Raw genomic sequence first — 22,363 nt, forward strand, 5'->3', positions numbered from 1 at the left:
AACAGTGACGTTGAAGGAGCAAAAAGAAGCAAACTTTAATTTTCCAACATTATCAACAGGAGAATCTCTATGAGCATAATTTTATAACTGCTAACATCAATCAGTGGGCAGTAAAACAAAATGGTGCAGCCAACTCGCCAACAAAAAACTCTTCATTTTCAGTTCTCTTTTAAAACAACAAAGATGAGGAAAACATCCAACTCAAAAAGTTATCCTCTAGTCATAATACATGTAAAAACTACTGTATGTGTGTTGGTAAAGGATGGGGTGGTCATTATTGGTAATTTTGTTTTTTTCTTTGAAAAAAATGCGCAACAATTTGTATAGACTCTAAATATGTCAATGAACGGGTGCATCTGGCTAGTAATGATGATCTTATCCAGATAGGCTATAACATAAATTCAGAGAGCAAACAGATAATCTACTAATCTACAGACAATTCATATGTAAAGATTAATTTGATGTCCTGTTGAGTAAGATGTCACTTATTAGTGACACGCTATTCAGAAACACATTCAAATCCTGGTGGCTGCTTCTTTTCAGTCTTAGCACTTTTTAGCTTAGCTCAAACAAGGATTTATGACGGGATATTAAACGTATTAAACCCAGCTTTAGGTCTGAAGTAAGGTGGCTACGGTCATTAAAATGACGACATGTTTTGACGGTGACCAGATATTTCAGTGTCATGTGTTTTGATAACATGAAAATGAAAGTTGTCAAATGAAAGCTGAGTTAGTTCACCTCAGAAGAAAATGAGATGCTGATAAAAACAAGCTGCATGGAAACTTCAGGAGTGTCCATCTAAAGCAAGAGAACTTACAACACATGCAGAGCACTGAAACTAAGACACAAAGTTCACTAATGTTTAACAAAGTTATAGAACAAATTAACTGTTCTGTCCTTGACATGATGCACAACTATTTGTGACCGTATTACACTTTTCTTTGACGACTTTAGGACAACAAAGGACAAAAAAAGGGCAAGGAAATGTGGCATTCACTGGACTCAAGTCCTACCTACATAGAAGTTAGAAGTCATCACGTCTTAATAATTGAAAGATGTCTTTATGCCAGCTTTCATAATGAACCCACAACATATACCCTCTCGGTTTGTAATCAGTGGGCTTCATCACAGTCTAACATGGTGAAATCTATAATCAAGTTTCTCTTTAACACATTTGTTCTAAAATGGGGCCTTAGAAGTTTTCATCATCCTTTGTGGTGAGCAGTTGTGTCAGGAAAACTCAAGCTCATGATTTCTCTTATAAAAGTGATTTCTTACTTCACTTTACTGTAATAATCAGGTGCTTAAATTGTACATAAATAATCTCATTGTATGCATCATTTTTGAAGTATGACTTTTGGAGAAGCGTCTTTGGGAATTACTGCCCTCTTGATTTGGCTTATCTGATGCATTTAGCTATATATGCTAAAGATAATCCCTATCCGCTAGCTTTAGTGGCTTCAGGGTCAGCAGAAAAGAAGGACAGCTTCATTCAGCTATAAGCTGGTTATGGTGTTCACTTTCACTACTAAAGATCCATTTAGAAGAACAAAAACAAAATTGTCTCTCAATATTCAGATCTTTGGAGTCTGCCTCCTCAGATCTGGAGACAAAGATGTTTTTCTTTTACGTCTATATTTTTAAGAGCTAATTCCACCACTTGTTTGCAGACCACCTTGAGAAAGACCTGCCTAGAAAGACGGCCAACAACACCAGCTTACATCGCTGAAAACCTCAATGAAAATAGCCTTTATTTAGAAAACTTTCCAACTCAAAGCTGAGAAAGAAAAGCTAATGACCCGTGGCTGTGTAATCCTCAAATTTCATTTGAACTCTTTGAGTCACAACACCACGAGCACTTTTGAGTTCACTTGAACAGCCACAGTGTTTTCACACTCTTCTCTCCTGGATGCTTAGATGTGACCAAATGCAGAGCCTCAATAAAAGCTTTGAGTTTAAAAAAGTTGCCATATCAACTGCTGAGTTGTGTCCCCTTTTGTTTTTTTTTTTTTTCTCTCTCTCTCTCTCTCTCTCTCTCTCTCTCTCTCCAAGTCACAGAAGATGTCCTGTTGAGTTAGCTTGGAGGACATTTGTGTGAGACACCTCTTCTCCATCTTTCGCAGCTTTTGGAGCAAGATTCCCAACCATACCGCCTGGAGATCCCACAAGGGTTCAGGGGCACACGAGGGACAAGATGACACAGTCGCCCCCCTTCCCCCCTCCAGAATCGCTTGGACGTTCCACCCTTGTTGACCTGTCGAAGGTCTCGCCTCTCCAACTGCGCTGCTCCGACAACGACAGCTTTTCTCCTTCGCCATGTCTTTGCGTGTGAGCAGCAGTGCCTTCTCTCCTCCACCAGCCTCCCACTCTCTCTTCTCTTGCTCGTTTCCAGCTCTACTCCCATTTTTGCTCTCACTCTTGTGATTGGTTGGTTTCTCACGGTCTCTCTCCTGTTACTTTCACACAGTGGTGCTTCGGTTGTAGCAGTGGAAAACGGGTATCCATGTTTGTTCTTTTTTGTCATTACCCAGATTAAAATACCAATGAACTAAGCTTCACACAGGCCTAGCTCCTTTCCAGCAACCTGTAAGACAAATACAAAAATAAATATATACACATTAATACTGTTTTAGGAAATTAAAAGATGAACTTTTTATTTAAAGTAATAGTTCATTATTTTGGGAAACACACTTATTCTCTTTCTTGCCGAGAGTTAGATGAGAAGATCGATACCACTCTTCTTCCTGTATAGTAAATATGAAGCTAGAGCCAGCAGCCAGTTAGCGTAGGTTAACACACAGACTGAATACTGGGGGAAACAGCTAGCTAAGCTAAACAGACAGGTAGACAAAGTACCTTATTAATCACAAAGTGAAATTGCACTGTTACAGTAGCCTACTCACATAGTGGTATCAATGTTCTCATCTAGTTAACTCTTGGAAAGTGAAAAGCTTATTTCCCAAAATGTCAAACAATTCCTCAGTCAGACTCAGCTTACAGTCTAGTACTGGGACAGTCCAGTCACACCGTGTTGGTAGGCCCGCTCCCCCTGGTAGGTGGAGTCCTGGGACAACGCCACATCAATCTGGGACTTGAACTCATCTCCTAGGTAACTGTCCTATAATGGGACAAACAAAAAGTAAAAGAGGCCAGTCAGCAGTTATGCCTTCATTTCTTTCCAGACAGAAAAGGAATAAGTGGTTTTAGACAAGATGAAGTCTTTACTTGAGAAGGAAACCTGGACAAACACTTGGAATATATGTGCTAACAGTCCTGGCACTGGGTACTAATTGCAATACATAAACAGACTACAAACAGCTTGGTTCACAAAGTTCACCTACTTAGCACTTCATTAAATCTCTTAGATACTACATTGATAATTAAGGTTTATTCACAGTGGATGACAGGTCAGTGAACAAACCTGTGAGAGTTCGGGCTGGGAGAGCCCAGGCTGGCTCATTTGTGACGGCTGGCTCATGTTGATGTAGCCCTGCGTCAGAGGCCCCTGAGAGAAGGGCTGGGAGCCCAGGTCCTGGCTGGCCTGGCTGCCACTCATGTGGCCTCCATGCTGCCCACGGTCTGCTCCTCCATTTCCTCCACTGTGGTTCCCCATGTTGCCGCGGTTTCTTTGACGGCCACCTCGAGTCCCGCCGCCTCCTCCACTGCCTGCCTTGCCTTTCATACCTCCACGACCTGGAGGAAAGATATGTCGGGTAGCACAGTTCAGACAAGTATCTCATAGCAGCTTTAACTGAAAAACATGTAGGCCTTTAAGAACTCCACACTTAGCACGTCTCTACAGTTTTATGTCCTACTCACCTGATGTGGGTCCATTGACCTGTCCCATGTACCCTGGTGGAGGTATGGGGGGCATCACGAGATTGAAGGGAATGGGGATGTTCATGGAAGTCATGGGACTAGGGCCTGTGCCAATCATACCAATCTGGTCATGGGTCTGGAAATACATATTGGACGTACGTCCTGTAGTGGAAAGAAGTACATGTTAATTTTACTTCCTTTTAAATTATATGGCGGTGTGCAGCAGAGCTAGTTTTGTCACACACAACAGTACACATGACTTTTGTTTAGTAAGCACATTCAGTCTGTTTGCAAATTTACCAAAGCAGATACAGTACGTGTACTTTGTAATAGGGTTTACTCAGTAAACTTTACTGTATTATTAAGAAATTGTCTAACATGTGAAATAAAAATGAATGTGTCGTTTAAAAACTTCTCACCGTTGCTGCTGCGGTCATACACAGATCCAGGAATGAGGGCCTCCCTGGCATCATACATGGCTGTGCTCATGAATCGACCCCCCTGCAAAACAAAAGGACAAGCAGGGCTATTTTGAGTGTTTTTAGGACATGCCTCATTATTTTTTGCATGCACACTGATATATTACCATGTTTTCTTTTAACTACTTATCCTAGGTGCTTGAGTACATTTTGAATTGCATCCTAAATCCTTCACATTCCCCACTGGAAAATAACATATTCATGACCCAGTTAAGAAACCCTGATTTCAGCGTTCTATATCCTCCGTGTATGCAATACACACAGACACTAAACTCACAGGGTTGATGGTATTGACTAGCTTGCGGGGCTTGCTGAATTGCATGAGGCTCTCCCTCAGGTTGTTAAGGGGGCCTTCAACCAGGACCTTCTGCTCCTTGTAGTAGTTCAACAGGTGGTTCCACAGAGGCTGCTTGGAAAGGGCCTTGGGGTTTCCCACAATGATCACACCATACCTACGTGACATAAGCACAAGATGACTTAATGATTAAAGTTATAGTTAAGGATGCTTAGTAATAGTAACAGCGATAACATCAACATATCACAATACTTAGGAAAACCTGAAATCTAGAATTCAAAAAGTGAACTGCAACGTGAACTAGTGCTGTTTTACATGTAGTTTTACCTGGCCCTAGTGAGCGCCACATTGAGACGTCTGGGATCATTGAGGAAGCCGATGCCCTGGTGCTCATTGGCCCTCACACAGGACAGGATGATGAAGTCCTTCTCTCTGCCTTGAAAGGCATCCACACTGGCTATTTCCACCTCCTACAGAAATAATGAAGAGAAATCCTTGGTGATTATTTAGGATAATGTATTTACTAATTGTAAGAAATAATTAGGTTGTGCTTTCTTCACAAATGTGGTATTGTATAATGTAAATGGCTACAGGCTATACGTTTTTGAAGCCATTTCAACCTCCTCCTCCTAGTCTTAACTTAACATTAGTGATGTCTCGATCAAGTTGTTTTTGGCCAAGATCCTGATCGGAATCATTTAATATTCGGTATCTGCCGATACCGAGTCCAATCTGATACATATATTTACATTGCAGCAGAACATATGCAATGCTGATAAAATATACTTATATCTGAATCTCAGAATTCAGACTTACACTAAGCCACATTCACACACTCTAGTTTTCACTTGCATATGGAGCCAAATGCTTGCACTGTAGAGAGCAGCAATGCAATACTAGCAGGCTGAAGTGGACAAAACACAGTGGAGTTCAGTAAAGAAAGGATCTGACTTTGAACAGCTTTATTTTATCTGATACCGATCCTTTCAGTTTATTTATGTCAGTTTAAATGGTTGCGATACATTTTTCTGATGAAGTGCACAATACAATATTTATCCTGCAAAAATATTTGTAACTATACCTGGTAGAGTTTGGTATGGAGGGAGCCACTGAACTGCATGTACTGGACCAGGTAAGACCTCTGTCCCTCATAGGGCGTAATGATGCCAATCTGATCAGGTTTTGCTCCAGCCTTCAGCAACCTTGTGGTTATTTTCTCCACATTGGCTGCCTCAGTCCTGCATAGACAGGTAGGGTGATTACATGACAAAAATATTTGATATAATTTGACATGACACAGAAACCGAGAAGAAGTTTTCTGAACACCTATGCAATGTAAAGTGCCACCTGTGGCCGCATGTGTATGAGCCAAGGGTTGAAGTGACTCGGAAAATGTTGAGTTAGAACAGAACTGTCAAATACTAAGAAAATATGATGTATTTTCAAGTATACTGCTTAATATAAATATTAAATCAACATAATGATCAAGAAATTTGAAACCTGTTGAGATAGGATGTTCCAGAGCTGGCAATTTCCTCTTGGCCTTGGGTGACATAAAAGAACATAGGCTTGTCAGGCTGTGGCCACTGGAAGTCAAAGCCTTTCTTCACACGGTCCGCTGTAGAAGAGGCAAACAAACAGATATGACTCAGGATTAGTGCAGCTGATGTACAGCAATGTACACGGACTAAAGTAGAGTAAACTTGACAGGATCAGTTGCAGGCTTCATGTGCATTTAAGGATTATTACAGATGACTAAAATACAAGAAGGTTGAAATACAGATGGACCAAATCTGTTAAAACCAACACTGCTTTGAATACCACTTTGATGTATACAAACAGGAAAAGCCTGGAAAAACATCTGAGGTAAATTTGTCTCATATGGTCTCCCCCAAATCATCTATGAATTTATGACTATTTCCAAGGTCTCACAGGGTCACTGGACAGTAAAGGTTTCAAAAGCTTTAAGTGGCTAAAAATGGAAAGCCAAGTAATTGAACATCACAAAAATAGCTTTCAAAAAGAAGTTTCTTTTCATCTTACCGGCAGTGACTCCGTTCTGCAGAGAGCCCTCATAAAAGATGTTGGAGGGGAAGGCGCTGAGGGCAGGGTGCATGCGGTACTGGACCTGTAGACGGATTGGTCGGATCCCCAAAACTACCAGACGCTCAAACAGAGACTGGGACAGACCTGCTTTAGCTGCTTTCTTACACATCACCACAGGGCCCAGCTGGCAGTGATCACCCACCAGAATCAACTACAGGGAAAAAAACAGATGATTACAAAGACAAAATAAATAATTGTGGACACTGTAGACCCCACAACTGGGGAATAACAGCAGTTTAAGGCGATAGCTGATGCCATAGAGGGATCCAGATGTACTTCCACTCGGGAAGCTCCTACCTGTTTGGCCCCCAGGACGACAGGCACCATGCACTCTGGTTCAGTAGCCTGGGTGCTCTCGTCAATCAGGATTGAACGGAACTGCATCTTGGCTAGACGAGGATCCCCCGCCCCAACACAAGTACAGCAGATCACATCGGCATTCTGGGAAAGTGCGAAGGAATAAAGCAGACATGTGTATGAACAGTGAAATATCACTTGTTGCAAAACTTTGCTACTTCTTTTAGTTTTCAAGTTTTTTTATAAACCATTACCATGACACACAATCTTTTCAGTTAGCCTGAATGGATTAGCATAAAAACACTGCACTTGAAAATAACCATTAAATCTAAGTTGGTGTACAAATTTGTGCCTTGCACTGTCACAAACAGGAACATATTTAGTAGCACTTGGAGTTCAGTAACACCAGTCTTCATACCATAAGCAGCTCTCTCTCAGCAGTGCGTCTCAGTGCTCTGTAGCGCTTCTCGTCTGAGGAGGACAGCTCTCCAGTCTCGTCCTTCAGCTGTTGGAGTTTCTGAAGTTCTGGCATACTGCAGGTATGAATCATTTCAATACAGTGTGAGTTCAATGGTGTTCTTGAGAGCAAAGACTTAAATCTGCAACAGGCTGTATTACTGAGGGGTCTGAAATCATTTCAGGCCACTAACGATCATATTTGTACTTCTGGATTTCCATTTGTTGCTACACAATATTAGCCCAATCCCAAGCCAGTGTCGCTCTCACAGGACTTGTTAGAAATTATGCTGCTTAGCAACATTATCCTACTTAAGTTGTTTATTATTATTGGGACTGATTGACAACTTCTTGTTTTTTAAATACACATTTTCTAGACTGAAGGTGTGTATACAATGATAAGCATGCCTGCTAATACTATTACTCACAGTTTATAACACACACACACAAAAAAAAAGGCCTTGCAAAAGTGAGCTGCTTTTAAAAATGATCATTAAATGATATATATGTTACCTGTCCATGTTACGGGTCTGGTTGTGCAGAGCCAGAAAGGACACAGGCGAGTCGATGGCCTCCCTGCTCTTGGCACACAGTCTCACCACTTTGAGGCCTGTCTGGTGGATCTTCTCTGTCAGCTGGTCGACAGCAATGTTACTGGGAGCACACACCAGCACTGGCCTGGAGGAACAAAAGTTACAATACTGTCTTAGGGACCATGACACATAGCCAAGCCATTCTTTAAGAACATCATAAGCTGATCAAGACATTTTTCCACTTATTAGAATTAATAAAATACCAATCAATGAAAAGCCTTGAACGGAATACCCTAAGAGACAGATGTTCAGTTAAATGTAGAGTGAGAGTAAATAGTCACATTCAAACCAAATAGTTATGGTAATTATTAGCTTTGCATAATATACACAAAACACAGACAAAGTAATAAAAAGAGTAAAAATACTTGTATGTGTCTTACCCGTTGCCCTGTCTAGCCAGGTGGTAGACGATGGTCGCAGAGGTTACTGTCTTCCCTGTGCCAGGAGGACCCTGGATGAGACTGAGGGGACGCTGCAGTACCGTCTTCACAGCATACACCTGCATCACAACAGACCACATTCATGTGAGCCCTGGGGGCACAACACCTAAAATGCTTCATACAGTTACTATATACAAGAATTATATGCCCCTTGGACTTGTACTGAGCTACAACTACAGGTAAGTGCTGAAGTGTTTTGTTTTAATAAAACTGTGTATGATCTTTGTCATGTTGTTTGTGTGATCTGTAATGTAGGTTAGGTCGTAGGTATAACTCTCTCATTGACAGTTGACAGTTTTTTTCTCTGTCTCTCTTACTTACCTGTGAGTGGTTAAGGTCAGGCAGGCCTTGAGCAGTGAAGCGTTTGGGCAGCTGGCACTTGATGACCACATCCTCTACCTCATGTCCCAGCAGTTTGTGGTAGATGTAACCAGACACTGAAGTCTCATCCACAGCAAATGTCTTCAGGGCACTCTGCATCCTGGATGATGAAGACAGGAATATTGAGAGAAGGTTCTAAACTGGATTGAAAAAAAAAAAAGACCCAGCATTCAAGGGAAAACCTTTGACAAAATGATTCCACTGATGAGCACCTTCACTGACAACATTAATGTATGAATTTACTTTTTCAAGGAATTGTTTCATTAACAATGAATAAAATATTACATTAAATACAGAGCAAAGTGGTTTATTGCACATTGAAAAGCTTCAGACACCAGACTTTCTGAGATTCATACACTGTAGTGAAATACAAAAATCTCTTTAAAAGTCACCTTTCACTGAATATGCACATACTATTACATACACTTAAACAGGAAATTGATCTGTAAACTTTCAGTTTATGGTGGAATATCTTGATGTGTATGTATATTTTGTTTCCCACTTGAACCAAATGACCGACTGACCCTACAGTTGAGCACATTGGAACTGATACATAAAGTTGGGTTTCATGCCTTGCTTATACATATCACAACAAGAGACAAGAGTGTGTGGCTATCCTTGTGAATACCTGTCAAAGGAAGTGGACTTCCACACAAAGTCGACCTGAAAATTGTGTGGGATCTCCACTGGTGCCCCGGCACTGCTTCTTAGCTCTATGGCAATCTCATCGCCGTAGTCTGGTACAGTAAGTCAAGGAAAAGATAGAACCTTTGAACATCAAATTTGAGGCACCTGCTATGACAGTATGTTATAATTTAATCATGATTTGATTTAGTGGGCAAAGTGTTGATGACCAATGCCAGTTACTCATCTGTTACTACCTAAATGGTTGCTGACATTTCAAGCTTTATGAAAACAGGTAAAGCCTCTGCACTTGGTTTTGTTTAATCAAAACCCAGCTGAACATTAGTGCCGCATTTGTAAGATAGAGAGCGCTTTGGATTCTGCAAAATATTGAACACAGGTGCAATGTTGTATTTGTTGGGCAACCCATGTACTGCATATGTAACTACTATTGGCTGCATAAGCTAATGCGCTAGCCATTTGTCAATTTATACAGGAATTAAGTACACAGATGAATCTTTGAAAATGAGGCATGGAAACGTTTTGTTTTTACTTGTGTTTTTATGTTATGTTTTTACTGCTAGCTAACACAGTGTAGCACCACTTCAACTGAGTTAGTTTGTTCTTTATGGTGGCGTTATTGATATTTTTCAGAATAAAATTTTGAAATGTTGGGTAGCTGCACCGACAACTGTTATGATATGCAGCCTCAGGTCTCATTGCTGGAGATGTTGTTGTAGTTTCCTACAGTTGTCACTAGATGTTACTAAAGACTAATTTTACTGATACGAGCTGATTAAGTTGAGCTGCACGTTTCAGTGCAGCTCAACTTAACTAAGATTAATACACTTTTTACACCAAAATTAGCGTGTATATGCAGGTTGCTTTAAAATGCAGGTAAACCCTCTAAAAATAGGTAATTGACTACTTTCCCTTTGCCAGTAGATGAGTTTGCCTTTCTGTTTTTTTCTAATGTGTCACGTTTGACGTCACAAACGCGCGAGAAAACAGGGTGCGTAAACAGTAGAAAGCAGCCTGGAGGCCAGTGACAATGCCAGGTGGTTGCTTTGTGTAGCCCATAGACTGTATAAAATAAGTTGTAGCTGCAGAGTTTCTGGTTTAACAGCACCGTGCTGGGCAGGTGACAGGTGTGTTTACAGTGTTGTGTGCTCTGAAAGACGTCACATCACGGATATAAAAAGTCACACAGCTGACGGGCTGTTAGCCTAGCATGCTAATACTACATACACATATGGATGAGACCATATGCTTACAGACATCCACAGATAGAAACAGATGAAAGAGCAGGGGGAGTCGCACCAGAAAAGGGGCAAAAATTAGCGTGTCCACCCGGGTCTCATGTTTCCATCACTGCCGATCAGAGCTGGAGCCAATAAATACCCGTGACTATTGCAGAGTCATTTGACCCGGCAATGAATACCGATTGTACCCTTTCCCTCTGAAGACAAAAGACAGATGTTAGTGGGTGTTAGTGGGTTTTTTTTGTCCAGTGTGAAAGTGCTTAAGATGACAAACTTTGGCAAAAGTGATAAATGTGTGTATTACATAAAATATCGGTAAAACGTGGTCTCCTGTTAGACACAGTATGTTGATTGTAATAGTCATAAGGATACTATCAGGGACTTTGATGACATGTCCAATGCCTTTCCATGGAGGGGCCAGGTCTCCTTTGTACCTCAGGCAAATTTCATCTCCCTGCATCAGTCGCATGTCTAAAGTACAGCAGATGAGATGGACAAAAAAGATAACTCTGTTAAGTACACATCACTGCATGAGGTAAGAGGCACAATTTAAAATTCATTCATAATAAGATACATTTAAAAAAATTACAAAATCATACACCATTGTAAGTGAAAGCCACACATAAATATTTAAATGACATTGGAATTTCAATTTTATTTTTTTGTCACTTATTTAAGAGTGTGGTCAGGATAACATTAAAAATATCACTCATTGAGAAAGCATGATGATGACGATAATGATAAACTTGAAGCAAAACTACAAATAAATACCTGAGTCTGTCTTGGGAAGAGAGAAATAAGCAATCCTCTTTTTATTCAGGCCCAAGTCCCATCTGACCGTAATGTTGTCTTGAGTCTGTTAGAAAGCAACATTAAAACATCTAATACTTAATGGCAGTAGAAACCATTTTTAAGTCAAAATTACGACAGACAAAAAAGCGTACAGTTTTTAGATGAAAAACCATAGTGGAAAAAGCTGAATACAAAGTAATTCCCCATGCTTCTAAGTAGTGCAACAAAAAACATGCATGACTTAATTTGCAGCTTAATTTCCTTTATCTCCAGCATTAGAGAATAAACTAAATCCAACGGAATCAGTTTGTTCATTAATTGATTGATTGATTGATTGATTGATTTGATCAAACAAACTTACTAATTTACTATTTTGACAGCCTTATTTGTTACAACATGTTTTTGTTAACTCATAATATTCTCAATTTTTTTCTTTACCTGGGACTCTTTGAGTTTCTTATCATAGTCGGCCTCCAGCTTCACAAGAGGACCAAAGATGTTCTGGTACTGGTAGGCATCCTCATAGCGGAGCAGCACATGTTGGGGCTCCTCATCCACACCAGGCTTCTCCAGGTCCTCCAAGGTCGCAGTGGGATTTTCCTGCCAGGAAGAAGCACGAAAAGCAAAATAGAGTGCTATTAGAGTTGAGGGTATTCTATCAGTATGCTAAAATCTCCTAAATTCCAACTTGGAGAGATTCAGACAATAGGCCTTAGACATTTTGACATTCCACAGTAGAAAAAGCACAGGTGTAAAATAATTAAATTAATGATGGCTAAATGCTAGCTGCTTCAGTTTCAGGGTCCCGGCATTGTTCATGCTGCCTCACTGTAACGCTGTCATGTCTTACTGGGACACTTGAATCATTGTTAGAGTCATTGTTAATGGTTTTAGTAGCATGGGTGGCAGTGAAACTGATACTGAACAGAAGCAAATAGCTCAGCAAACATGCAGTAAAGCTATTTGCATCACACCCAACTGTATGAATATATCTGGTTAATTATATAGATAAGCCCTGCCAGTGCTCAAAGTAACGGTATGTGGGTTTAGAATATTGACTGTACATAGTACAATGGCAGGTGTGTGCAAGGACGCTTGCATATCCACTTGGTACTTCATTTATCTTGCCTGTATTATAGTGTATTATATTTGATTGCTTAGTACTTCTATCCCTGTGTGCACTGACGTGATAGTGAGCAGCTGTAACAAAAGAGTTTCCCCTCGGGGATCAATAAAGTATTTCTGATTCTGATTAACAGTACCTTCCAGAGTTCCTCCAGCTTGTTGATCTGCTGGGCGGTGATCTGACGTGCCCTGAGCTGCTCCTGCTCTGAAGGGATTTTGACCAGCCAGGACAGGAAGCAGCGGTCCTGGATGAGAGGCTGCCACTGTGAGCTGTCCCAGTTGATGTCCTTCAGGCTGCTCTGGCTGGCACATGGCTGCCTGTGTTACAACCAAAACACAAAAGTCAAACAATTACTGTGAAATTCTGTACTCTCTTTGATTGTCCCCATTAGCAGGAAGGTCAGAAAGCACGGTCGGCTACATAAAAGCACCCTTACCTGCAAAGTAATACCACTACTGAGTCAGCTTTGGCAGGGATGAAGCCCAGGAGGAAGACGTTGCGACAGCCACAGTTGTAGCACTCCAACACTGTTTCCCCCAGAGGGCCATCTTTATGCAGGGTCACCTCCTTGGACTTTGCTCTCACCAGGTGGTTTACAATGTGGCTAAAAGTGAAGAGAATGACAATTAATGCACCAGGAGGAGGAAGTGTATCCTGCGTCCTGTATAAGGTGAGGATGTATTGTGCACTATTGATACGTCCTTACACCTAGGATCAACATGTCTTGACAATTATTTTATTCAGACTCAAATTAAACATGACTGCAAAAGAATTCAGCAAAAAAATATCTCTAAGATGCACTGAGGAGAAATTATGAAAACTGATGACCCAGACAACACAGGATGCGTTCATCAGCTACACTGATACAGCTTAATGCAATTTTTGATAGCGTTTAGGTATTTTTCCTGTTAGTGTTTAATTAAACAGCTTTAAAAACAGAGAATCAGCTAATGCCTGGCATACAACAAACAAAATACAAGTTCAGCAAAAGTTTAGGTAGTTGTAAGTTGGTTCACATCATTACCAAATGTGTTACTATCTATTTATTGCCTTGAGCTATCCAACTACAGTCTATAGTGTCAGAACTATCAGAGCATTAAGTGGCAAAAGCAGCATAAATTGTACATGAACGATTACTGACCTACAATAATGATTCTCTCCCAGTTCAATAAGTACAAGAGGGATTACAACAGGGAGGGTCAATAAAAAGCTAATACGTCACTGTATCTTACCTGCCTGATGTGTTTCCACGGCCATTACAAAACCACTTCTTGCTGGTGTTGCAGTAGACCACACAGGCTGGATCATGAATCCCACAGTAACTAAAACAGAAGCGAGTTAAAATTTAAAAAGAAACAAAACATTAGTCTGGACCTGTTTAAAATCTAATATCAGAGAACAAAACAATAAAATAAGCACATAACTTGTGATAAATTGTCAAAATTGACTAATTTTGGGTTATACTGCAGGATCTCTGGTGACGCAAAGCCATGCTTTACTAATGCAACTAAAATCAAAGTGATGCAGCAGTACATCTTACAGCAGTTTTATAGGTGTCCCATTGATGGATTGATTGGATAATGGATCTAGCTGCATGCTAAAAACCCCAAATCAAACTTTATGTTGCTGAGTATCAAAGTATTTAAAAATACTGGAAAGAGGAGGGTGGCACATATGTTAAGGAAATTGAGGCCCTCATTCTCTGTCCAACAAACTTTGGTTTCAAAAAAACAACACACAAGAAATATTTACTTTTGTGTTATAGTGTGTATAAGATAGATTTTCAGACATTATCGTCAACAAAAAATGCACTTGGACAGGGCCCCCACAACCCACTGAGACTCTAGAGAGTATAAAGACAGTGGCTGTATAGAGTTATATCAAATGACAACAACCATCAATAACTGCAAACAGACACTACATGCAATACAAATACACAGAAAATGTTTTCTGAATGAAATAAAAACATAAGTGATTATTTTCTTTTCTGGTGACAGCTGTGGCATCAGTCACATTAGTCTGGTACTTTACCTGCAAGCATGTACAGGAAGATCCTTGGTGTAGTAGGTGTCCTCCTCATCCTCCTCAAAATTCAACTCTGCCAGCAACTGACTGGCTTTTACCACAGGGTCGTCTCCATTCTGTAGCACGCCATCAGGGCCATTAACCTGAGGAGACAGGTGTATAGAATCATAACTAAGTGAAAGTTAATGTCACTATTATGTGGGACAAACTAACACTGAAGGATCACATAGTGAATCGATACTGCAAAAACTGTCCAGCCAACCAGATACATAAAGCCTTATACGGTCATACATTTCACTTGCAGTCTTGCGTACTGACTATCACATCAACAAACGGTTTGTTCCCAGCAATAGCACACTGACTGTATCTAACTAATTGTATCTAACGTCACTGACCTCTGTGATTGTTGTCAGTACATAACGTTACTGTAACTATTTAGTACATATAAGTGCTAATAAGTATAAATATGGGCATTTGAGGTCACACTGGCAAGTCCCTGGCACTCTTGGTTTGTAATGCAACAAAGTCCTGCATTGACATGCTAGCTGTGTCAGCATGCTAACTGTACTGTCAGCTAGCTAACTGTGAAAGCTAGCATGCTAGCCAATTAGCGGGATAAAAGCATGGTAACAGATGGAAGGCGTCATCATGCTAACCGGAGGTAGCCAGTGATGTTGTTAGCTAACGTTAACTCATATTTTGTCAACACAATAGAAGACATATTTTGACACCGAGCTGCCACGAATAACCACACGCACCTGGTTGTCCAGCTGACTCTGGGTTTGGCCTTGGGTCTGGGTCTGGCTCGGCAGGGTGAAATCGGTGAAGTCGTACTCGGAGCCCTGGGTGTCCGCTCCCAGCAGCTCGGCTTCCTCGGTGTCGAGGAACGTTAGAGTCTGCGAGCTCGGCCCGTACGCCTCGACACTCATGTTTTTGCCTTCTTATTAATGGTTTTTACCCGTTCCGAAGAATATTCCGCAAACTGTTGCTATTCCAGAAGAAACCGAATAACGGAGACAGGGTAGTGATGAAAAAATGACAAACACTGGTGGTGAAAGAGAGATAGGAAGATCCTCGACTACGGCTGCATTCCGTTTGTCTTCTCCCCCGCTCGTTTCCACGCCTCCCACTACCACTTTTCTCCTACAGGAAGTCACCTGCAGGAAGCGAGGGAAGGGAAGGAGACAAGGAGGCATATGTAAACAGAATTTAATGTGGGACAAATTATTTCTTATATGGTCATAAAAGTCCTCTATTAAAAACTACACAGGTTTATTATGCAACAAAGTCAAATCCTTAAGGATTACTCAAATTATGTCCTTTAATTTTGTCTAACCATTAAGAAATAAACGAGCAACAAATGTGGGAGCTGAATCAAAGAGATATGAGATATTTGTATTTTCTCTTACTTGAATTTAGTTTATTAAACAGCGACGATGCTCCGTGAAGAACTGTAAATGATCCAGAGTTAGACTAGAAGGCTAATTTCCATCTGTTGTCCCTGTCCAGATGTAAAAAAAAAAATGCACGCTAAAAATAGCATAAAATGACATACTGTATATTAGAAAATGTACCTTTAAAGGGCTGTATGGGTTTTATGCAGCCTTGGAATTAGTGATCATGGTATTAAAATACTTCCTTATAGGCTGGGACTCACTAGAAATGTTGGGCCCACTGAAAAAAGCTTGACAGCATCTATTAAACAATAGATATGTGATGCACATGATACCCTTGTCCAGCTCTGCAACCCCTGAACCACTCTGAATCTTATGTTTTATTAAAATTATTTATTTATAAGAAGCAGGTAGACCTTTAAATTCAACATGTGACAACATTGGCTAGTTGATTCAAATTCAGTCAGTAAATTTGAGGAACATTGTTATTTTAAATTAAATGTTTTATTTTATGTCCACAACTGGAACATTGCCCTCATTTCCCATCTGCTCAGAAATCCTAACAGGTTAGGACAGCTCTGAGGCTCTCCTAAATCCTGGTACTTTCCTAGGTTAAGAGAGGTGATAAAATGGTTTTACTCCTGTGCCAAAGAGTAGGAGTAAATATGCATCGGTGTGAGAGTTTTGGACCAGTTAGGACCAATTTCTCACGTTGAGACATTAGATAAATACAGTCCTTGATATTGAGTCAAGCAGACTCGAATACCTTTTTAATGTTCTAGTAACATCATGATCCTCTCTCTCTGTCCTGTACAGATCTGTCAGGCCAGAACAAGTTCAGCAGGTCTGTTGAACAATGATGTACTACACCCAGTGTTACCGTAACTCGCCCTGCACCACAGGAATCTGAAAGTAAATAAAGTATTAAAGAATTAATTGGAACTCTACACATGACAAAGCAGTGGATAGTTTCCTAAGCACTGGCAGGTTACAAGCAGTTTATGTTTTACATCTCATTGCAGAAAAATTCTCTATGTCTTAGGAAATCATCATTGTCTCATCTTAATCTAACTGGAATCACTTTAATCTTTGAATGTTTTTGCCTTGCCCAGCCTTGCCTTTTCAGGTATATCTCGACAATGGCCAAGTACAAGTCTTTATTCATCTACCGGTCCTTGACCTTAGTTTTCAGGTGCCATACTTAAAGTCCTGATTTCAGACATAACGTGGAAGGGTGATACCAGCATTTCAAACTTTGAGTATCAAAGTACACAATGTTCACCATCTAAGTCACTCTGTGATCACAGATCATAAAATGCTTTGGCAGAAAAAAAGCTGACTTGTAAGATTTTTTCTTGGGTTGTGGTTGTGTGTAACACATACAATCAAATAACATTTGCATGTATATTTAAGATATGAACAATAGAAAGGTATTTTAGGATTATTCACTGATATAAACCCAAGAACAAAGAATTTTTTCAAAAATTACAAAATGATAGCTCTAATTTTATTGCTGCCTAGAGGGCATATTTGTAAATCTAAATAGCCCATTATTAGTTTTTGAGAGTTAAACAAAAACTATATCTGAAAAAAAATGTTGTACTCAAAGTGTAAAGAAGCTCTTCAGACTTAACTTATGTGTTCTATAAGATATATTTTAATGTCATTTTATATAATGTATAGTATTGTATAGTAAAATAATTGCTCTTGTGTGCCCCCCCTAAAAAAGACCTTGAAGCTGCTTTATTTGCTTTATACAGTCCTGGGACACAAATGAAAGACAGAAACAAGGAAAGAAAAAGGAAAACAGAATGCAAGTGATGACGTTGCCATAAAACCCATTTAGAGTACAGTCAATTATACTGCACTCAACATTTTAACAATTAAAACACTTGGAAAACAAACTATTGCTACTCTACAGATTTGTAGTGTTGACAGATTTTGTAAAATACATCTGCCCTGTGAATCAGTAACCCTTATGTCAATGGTAACAATAGTGTCATGCACAAAAAAGTTCAATTATTATACAGCTATGGGTCCAAATCTTTATACCATGGGAGATTTAAAAAACTTTTAAATCCATCAAAGTCATTACTATAAAGTTATTAGAGAGAAGCATAACTGCTAAGATTTTCATGTTCTGGATATTGACGTGTCATGTAAGTGACAATAACAAAAGGAACACAATTAAAAAAACAATGTATGAGTATCTACAAGCAGTATCTCATCTGACTGAAGACTGACAAGGACAAATAAAAAATAAGCCTGTGTGTAGTATTTTTATTCTACACAGCTTCAACCCGGCTTTGCCTTGCACAGCTGCACTACATACATAGGACAGACACATTCAATTAATCACATTACTTAATATTCATTGCATGTGTAATATATTCCCTGAGATAAACAAATCATTATAAGTGTGACTCGTTAAATTTCTTCCTTCAGATTTCTCTGGTGCAAATACATGCAACACAAGGGAATGACAGCATAACTCCAAGACAACAACCAAATCATACCAAGAGGACTTGGGAGACTGAAATACTTCAAAACAGTGAGAGGACAGACTCACAGGTGGCAGGAGAAGGATGTGGCTTAAAAAATTAGTGTAACTGTAAAAGTTTCCACAGTGTATCACCACATACAACTTGCGGTTTCAGCTACTACCTTGTTAGTACTACTGGTTCTATATTAATATAGTCACATAAATCCCCCTTTTCACACGACACAATGTCAATATGTCCACAATTGCTGTTGGGTTGACATCTCTTTTCACAGTCTTATGGAAGATCAGAGGCAGAATTGTAGCGAGACATGACTAACACTCACAGACGCCCACTTCTCCTGTGCACACATTCAAACCCACACATGCAAAGACCCGGACCAAGTCTTCAATAAACAGATGCTGTAGTCAGGGAGTTGTAAAACCTTCAATATTTTTAAGATACAGCACATGGCTTACAGTTGGACCTGATATTACAATTAAAAGCACCAAATTCCGACATGAGTTCCTATTTTTGACAACAAATGTGAAGTTCATGCCATTAATTTCTGGAGATAATCTTGAGAACCCCCAACTGCACTATAAGTCACAGGTTTTTGAATCTTTTAAGCCACACGACTAAATCAGTTATATATTTTACTTGCCTCAGGAGTCACACTGACTACCTCGTAGTAAAGCCAGCGGTCCATTTTGGTGAATTTATTCCATGAGTCTCCTCAGCTTGTGAGGAGTCATTAGTGGTCATGCTGGTGTTGATGCTTGTGATTGCAGTGCTCGTTGTGTTTGTGATCCAGTTCCAGCAGTTTCAGCATCTCCTGTACGGCGGCCTGAAGAGCTCTACCCAGGTCCCGGCTGCTGTAGGGTTTTCCTAGCGGAGGCACATGGATGAAGGCAGAGCGACCCTGCCCCAGGTGCAGAGAGGTGTAGTAGGTGTAGTCACATAGATACCTGCCGGGGAGCCAAAGGATGGGTGTTACATTATGTAAAGTTCATATTATCACATTTCTACTTTGCAAAACAGTAGGTGAATGAGTTTAGTCATAAAACAATCTTAATTATTATGCACATTTGCAATTCTTCTGTGTAAAAAAGAGAAATATTTTGTCTACTAGTAAGTTTAGGCATGGATATTTATAAGTGGAAGCTGCTGACAGAAATTTTACTTAAACCAATTCCACAGAACAAAAAACAGCAGACAATACACATATTGTGTTTAACATAAAATAAACAGACCTCTAAATATTTGGTCCATGTCAGACTCCTAAATGTATGGCCTTGTGACCTTATTCAGAAAAGGCATGAAAATGGAAGCTATGTATGAATAATAAAATGAATGATGGTTGAAATCCATTTAGCTGCTTCAGTTTCAGGGTCCTGGTATTGTGCATGCATTGTCACACTGTCATGGCTAACTGGGACGTTTAAATAGAACGAAGCCATCGTTAATGATATTAGTAACACCTGTGCTTTTCCTATAGAGCGTGTGCATGTGTGAAGTTTCCTGCATGTGTAAATAACATCACTCACCTCCCAGCATCCTTAGACACAGAAAAAGCGACCCCGAGGCCAGAGTCAGTGACCCTTTTGCAGACTGTATCCATGTCCAGGACGGAGCGTATGCAGTCGGGGCCGTTCTCCATGCAACACTGGGAAGATGGGCAGAAGCTGCAGTTGTCCGGGCGTTTGTAACCCTTGTTGTGGCCGCACTGCTCCAGAGTGACAGTGGTGGCTAACCCAGAAACACCGACATGAACCACTAACTGCTCGCAGGACCCCGTAAGACAGAGGTGGCAGAGGTTAGTTGGGGCATTTTTTTTTTTGATTGATTGATGGATTTTAGCAACATTTCAAGTACAGTATGATGGAAAATGTGTTTTTATGTACAGTACTGTGTATTTTCTTTAATACCTGTGGCTGGTGCTTTCTCCACAGAGATGGCAGGAGGCTCTGAACAGCCTGGTATTCAACAGGCACCTCACACACATGAAGATCTACTTCTTCACCCAACCCTAATCGCTCCAGCTCCTGTGAGCACAAAAAACCCCCCAACATTTTTATAGACCTTAATTGCAGTCTTAAAGGTCTTTACAGGCCCACAGTAAACAATGAAATTAAATGACAACCCCTTAAATTGGTAAGGAAAAACCCACAAAAAATCCTCTTTAAGTGCATAGTGCATAAATCTACTTAAAATGCACATTATGAAATGCAATTTCCTGTTTAAACTGGCACCTTTGTTAAATATGGACAACCCGATTACTGATTACCTGTACTGCCACCCAGCTGGAGTTCACTGCATGCTCCCCAAAAGGTTCAAAACCTGCAATGAAAACAGTGTCAAAAATGATCAAACAGGTTTTTCACTGCAGCAATGATACAGAGAGCAGCAAAGTAAATACAAAAGTCAGCGAGGATGCTTATCTGTCAAGGAGAGATGTGATAAGGGTGAATGTAAACAAGGAATCTTAATTCAGAGTCTAAAGGTTGCATCGAGTTAAACATTAATTGTAGTAGTAGCACGTGATACACAGCAGAGACACAGAAGGATTTCTTTCTCGCAGTTGAGCAGTGAAGGAGTTTTGTGTTACCAAAAAGATGAAATTTAGTGTCATTCAGTCTCCTCCTGATGCATATCTTTGTTTCCTTATCTAAACCAGCAGACAAAACCCTTCTCTCCTAATAGCAACATTATGCTCTGCAGAACATTATCTTTGAAAGCAGTGTCATTACATATTTGTAATATAAACACAACCATTAAATCATTTTAACCAGATCAACTGTGCAGCGCAGACACAAGTAGAAAACTCTATGAGCTGTAACAGCACTGTAGTGACAATAAAGAAATCATTTAAGGCACATTTGTCTTTCCCCTGTCCTCTGACCACTCTCACCTCTCACCTGTTACTATTACTTTCTTCTTATTGGCCATTATCTGCGGTTTTTATGACAGGAATTGTCATAGATTTATAATAAGGCGATCAAATATCCCAAACAAGAATCCCAGGATTGTCGTTGCTTGCTGCTGTCTTCTTCTGGCTCAGAGCTGTAAAGGAAATGACACACCAAATCTGGATGGATCATACTGCCATCTACTGTTTGGGCATGCGTCCCTCCACATCACTTCATCCTATAATAATGCATTTTAAATCAACACTAAGAAGTGGGGGGGGAAATGGACAAAAGAGGACTCATGAATTTGTATTTCTTCACCGTGCACCACAAGGCAGTTTTGGAAAGCTGACCTGGGAGAATGATGACTGATCCTTTTAATCCATTTGTTTTAATGCAACAGAATGTAATTCAAGCCACGTGTGTGCTGAAACTGAAAACCAAGCATCTGCACTGCATTCACAGATTAAAGGTAGGAAGGCAAGCCGTCTTATGAGTGGCCAGCGAAAGTGAATAAAAAACAACCTCCCCTCCATCAGTAAGAACTGTTGAGACAGTCCATGACTGAACATTTAACCCCCATCCAGCTGCTCCACTGGAGCTGCTCAGTGGTTTTACTGGGCGGCTCCCAGGTGTGAATGTAAGCACTGTAACCGCGTGAGTGTGACACAGGGCGTTGCTGGACATGCATGCACAGTTAGCGTCTCCCAAGAGATTTAAAGTCAAAGGACACTTCTCTGGCTTCTCTTACACAACCTCTGACACACTCCATTACCTGAGTTTAGAGGACAAGCCTTTTTTATCCCAGTTTGTTGTCATGAAGGCAGAGCGAATCTAATATCGCCTTACAGAAACAGCTTTTTTTTTTCATTCACTCTGCGA

General features: G+C 40.2%; 2 protein-coding genes across 3 annotated transcripts; both read right to left on the reverse strand.

Annotated features, from left to right (window-relative positions):
• Positions 1-5: 5 nt before the first annotated feature.
• On the reverse strand, positions 6-15,848 carry LOC122887222 (regulator of nonsense transcripts 1-like). Its single transcript, XM_044220214.1, has 24 exons — positions 15,457-15,848; positions 14,705-14,841; positions 13,906-13,995; positions 13,110-13,277; positions 12,810-12,990; positions 11,986-12,147; positions 11,527-11,611; positions 11,128-11,226; positions 9,498-9,606; positions 8,810-8,969; positions 8,429-8,547; positions 7,969-8,133; positions 7,418-7,532; positions 7,000-7,143; positions 6,640-6,853; positions 6,097-6,214; positions 5,678-5,834; positions 4,924-5,066; positions 4,579-4,753; positions 4,242-4,323; positions 3,823-3,984; positions 3,425-3,696; positions 3,002-3,121; positions 6-2,587 (listed from the first exon to the last, which is right to left on the reverse strand). Exons 1-23 carry the CDS (start codon positions 15,625-15,627, stop codon positions 3,005-3,007), a joined length of 3,345 nt encoding a protein of 1,114 aa, XP_044076149.1. The 5' UTR covers positions 15,628-15,848; the 3' UTR covers positions 6-2,587; positions 3,002-3,004.
• A 729-nt stretch (positions 15,849-16,577) lies between these two features.
• On the reverse strand, positions 16,578-21,646 carry LOC122887230 (pyroglutamyl-peptidase 1-like). Of its 2 annotated transcripts, XR_006380496.1 has the most exons (6): positions 21,491-21,646; positions 20,860-20,912; positions 20,501-20,617; positions 20,120-20,352; positions 19,237-19,540; positions 16,578-16,998 (listed from the first exon to the last, which is right to left on the reverse strand). XR_006380496.1 is itself a non-coding variant. In XM_044220237.1 (5 exons), exons 1-5 carry the CDS (start codon positions 21,519-21,521, stop codon positions 19,327-19,329), a joined length of 648 nt encoding a protein of 215 aa, XP_044076172.1. In that variant the 5' UTR covers positions 21,522-21,646; the 3' UTR covers positions 17,814-19,326. The 2 variants fall into 2 exon arrangements, 1 of the variants encoding a protein (XP_044076172.1); XM_044220237.1 differs by lacking the exon at positions 16,578-16,998 and having other exon boundaries at positions 17,814-19,540.
• Positions 21,647-22,363: the final 717 nt, after the last annotated feature.

The sequence above is a fragment of the Siniperca chuatsi genome, linkage group LG13 (assembly GCF_020085105.1).
Source record: "Siniperca chuatsi isolate FFG_IHB_CAS linkage group LG13, ASM2008510v1, whole genome shotgun sequence".
NCBI classification, from domain to species: Eukaryota; Metazoa; Chordata; class Actinopteri; order Centrarchiformes; family Sinipercidae; genus Siniperca; species Siniperca chuatsi.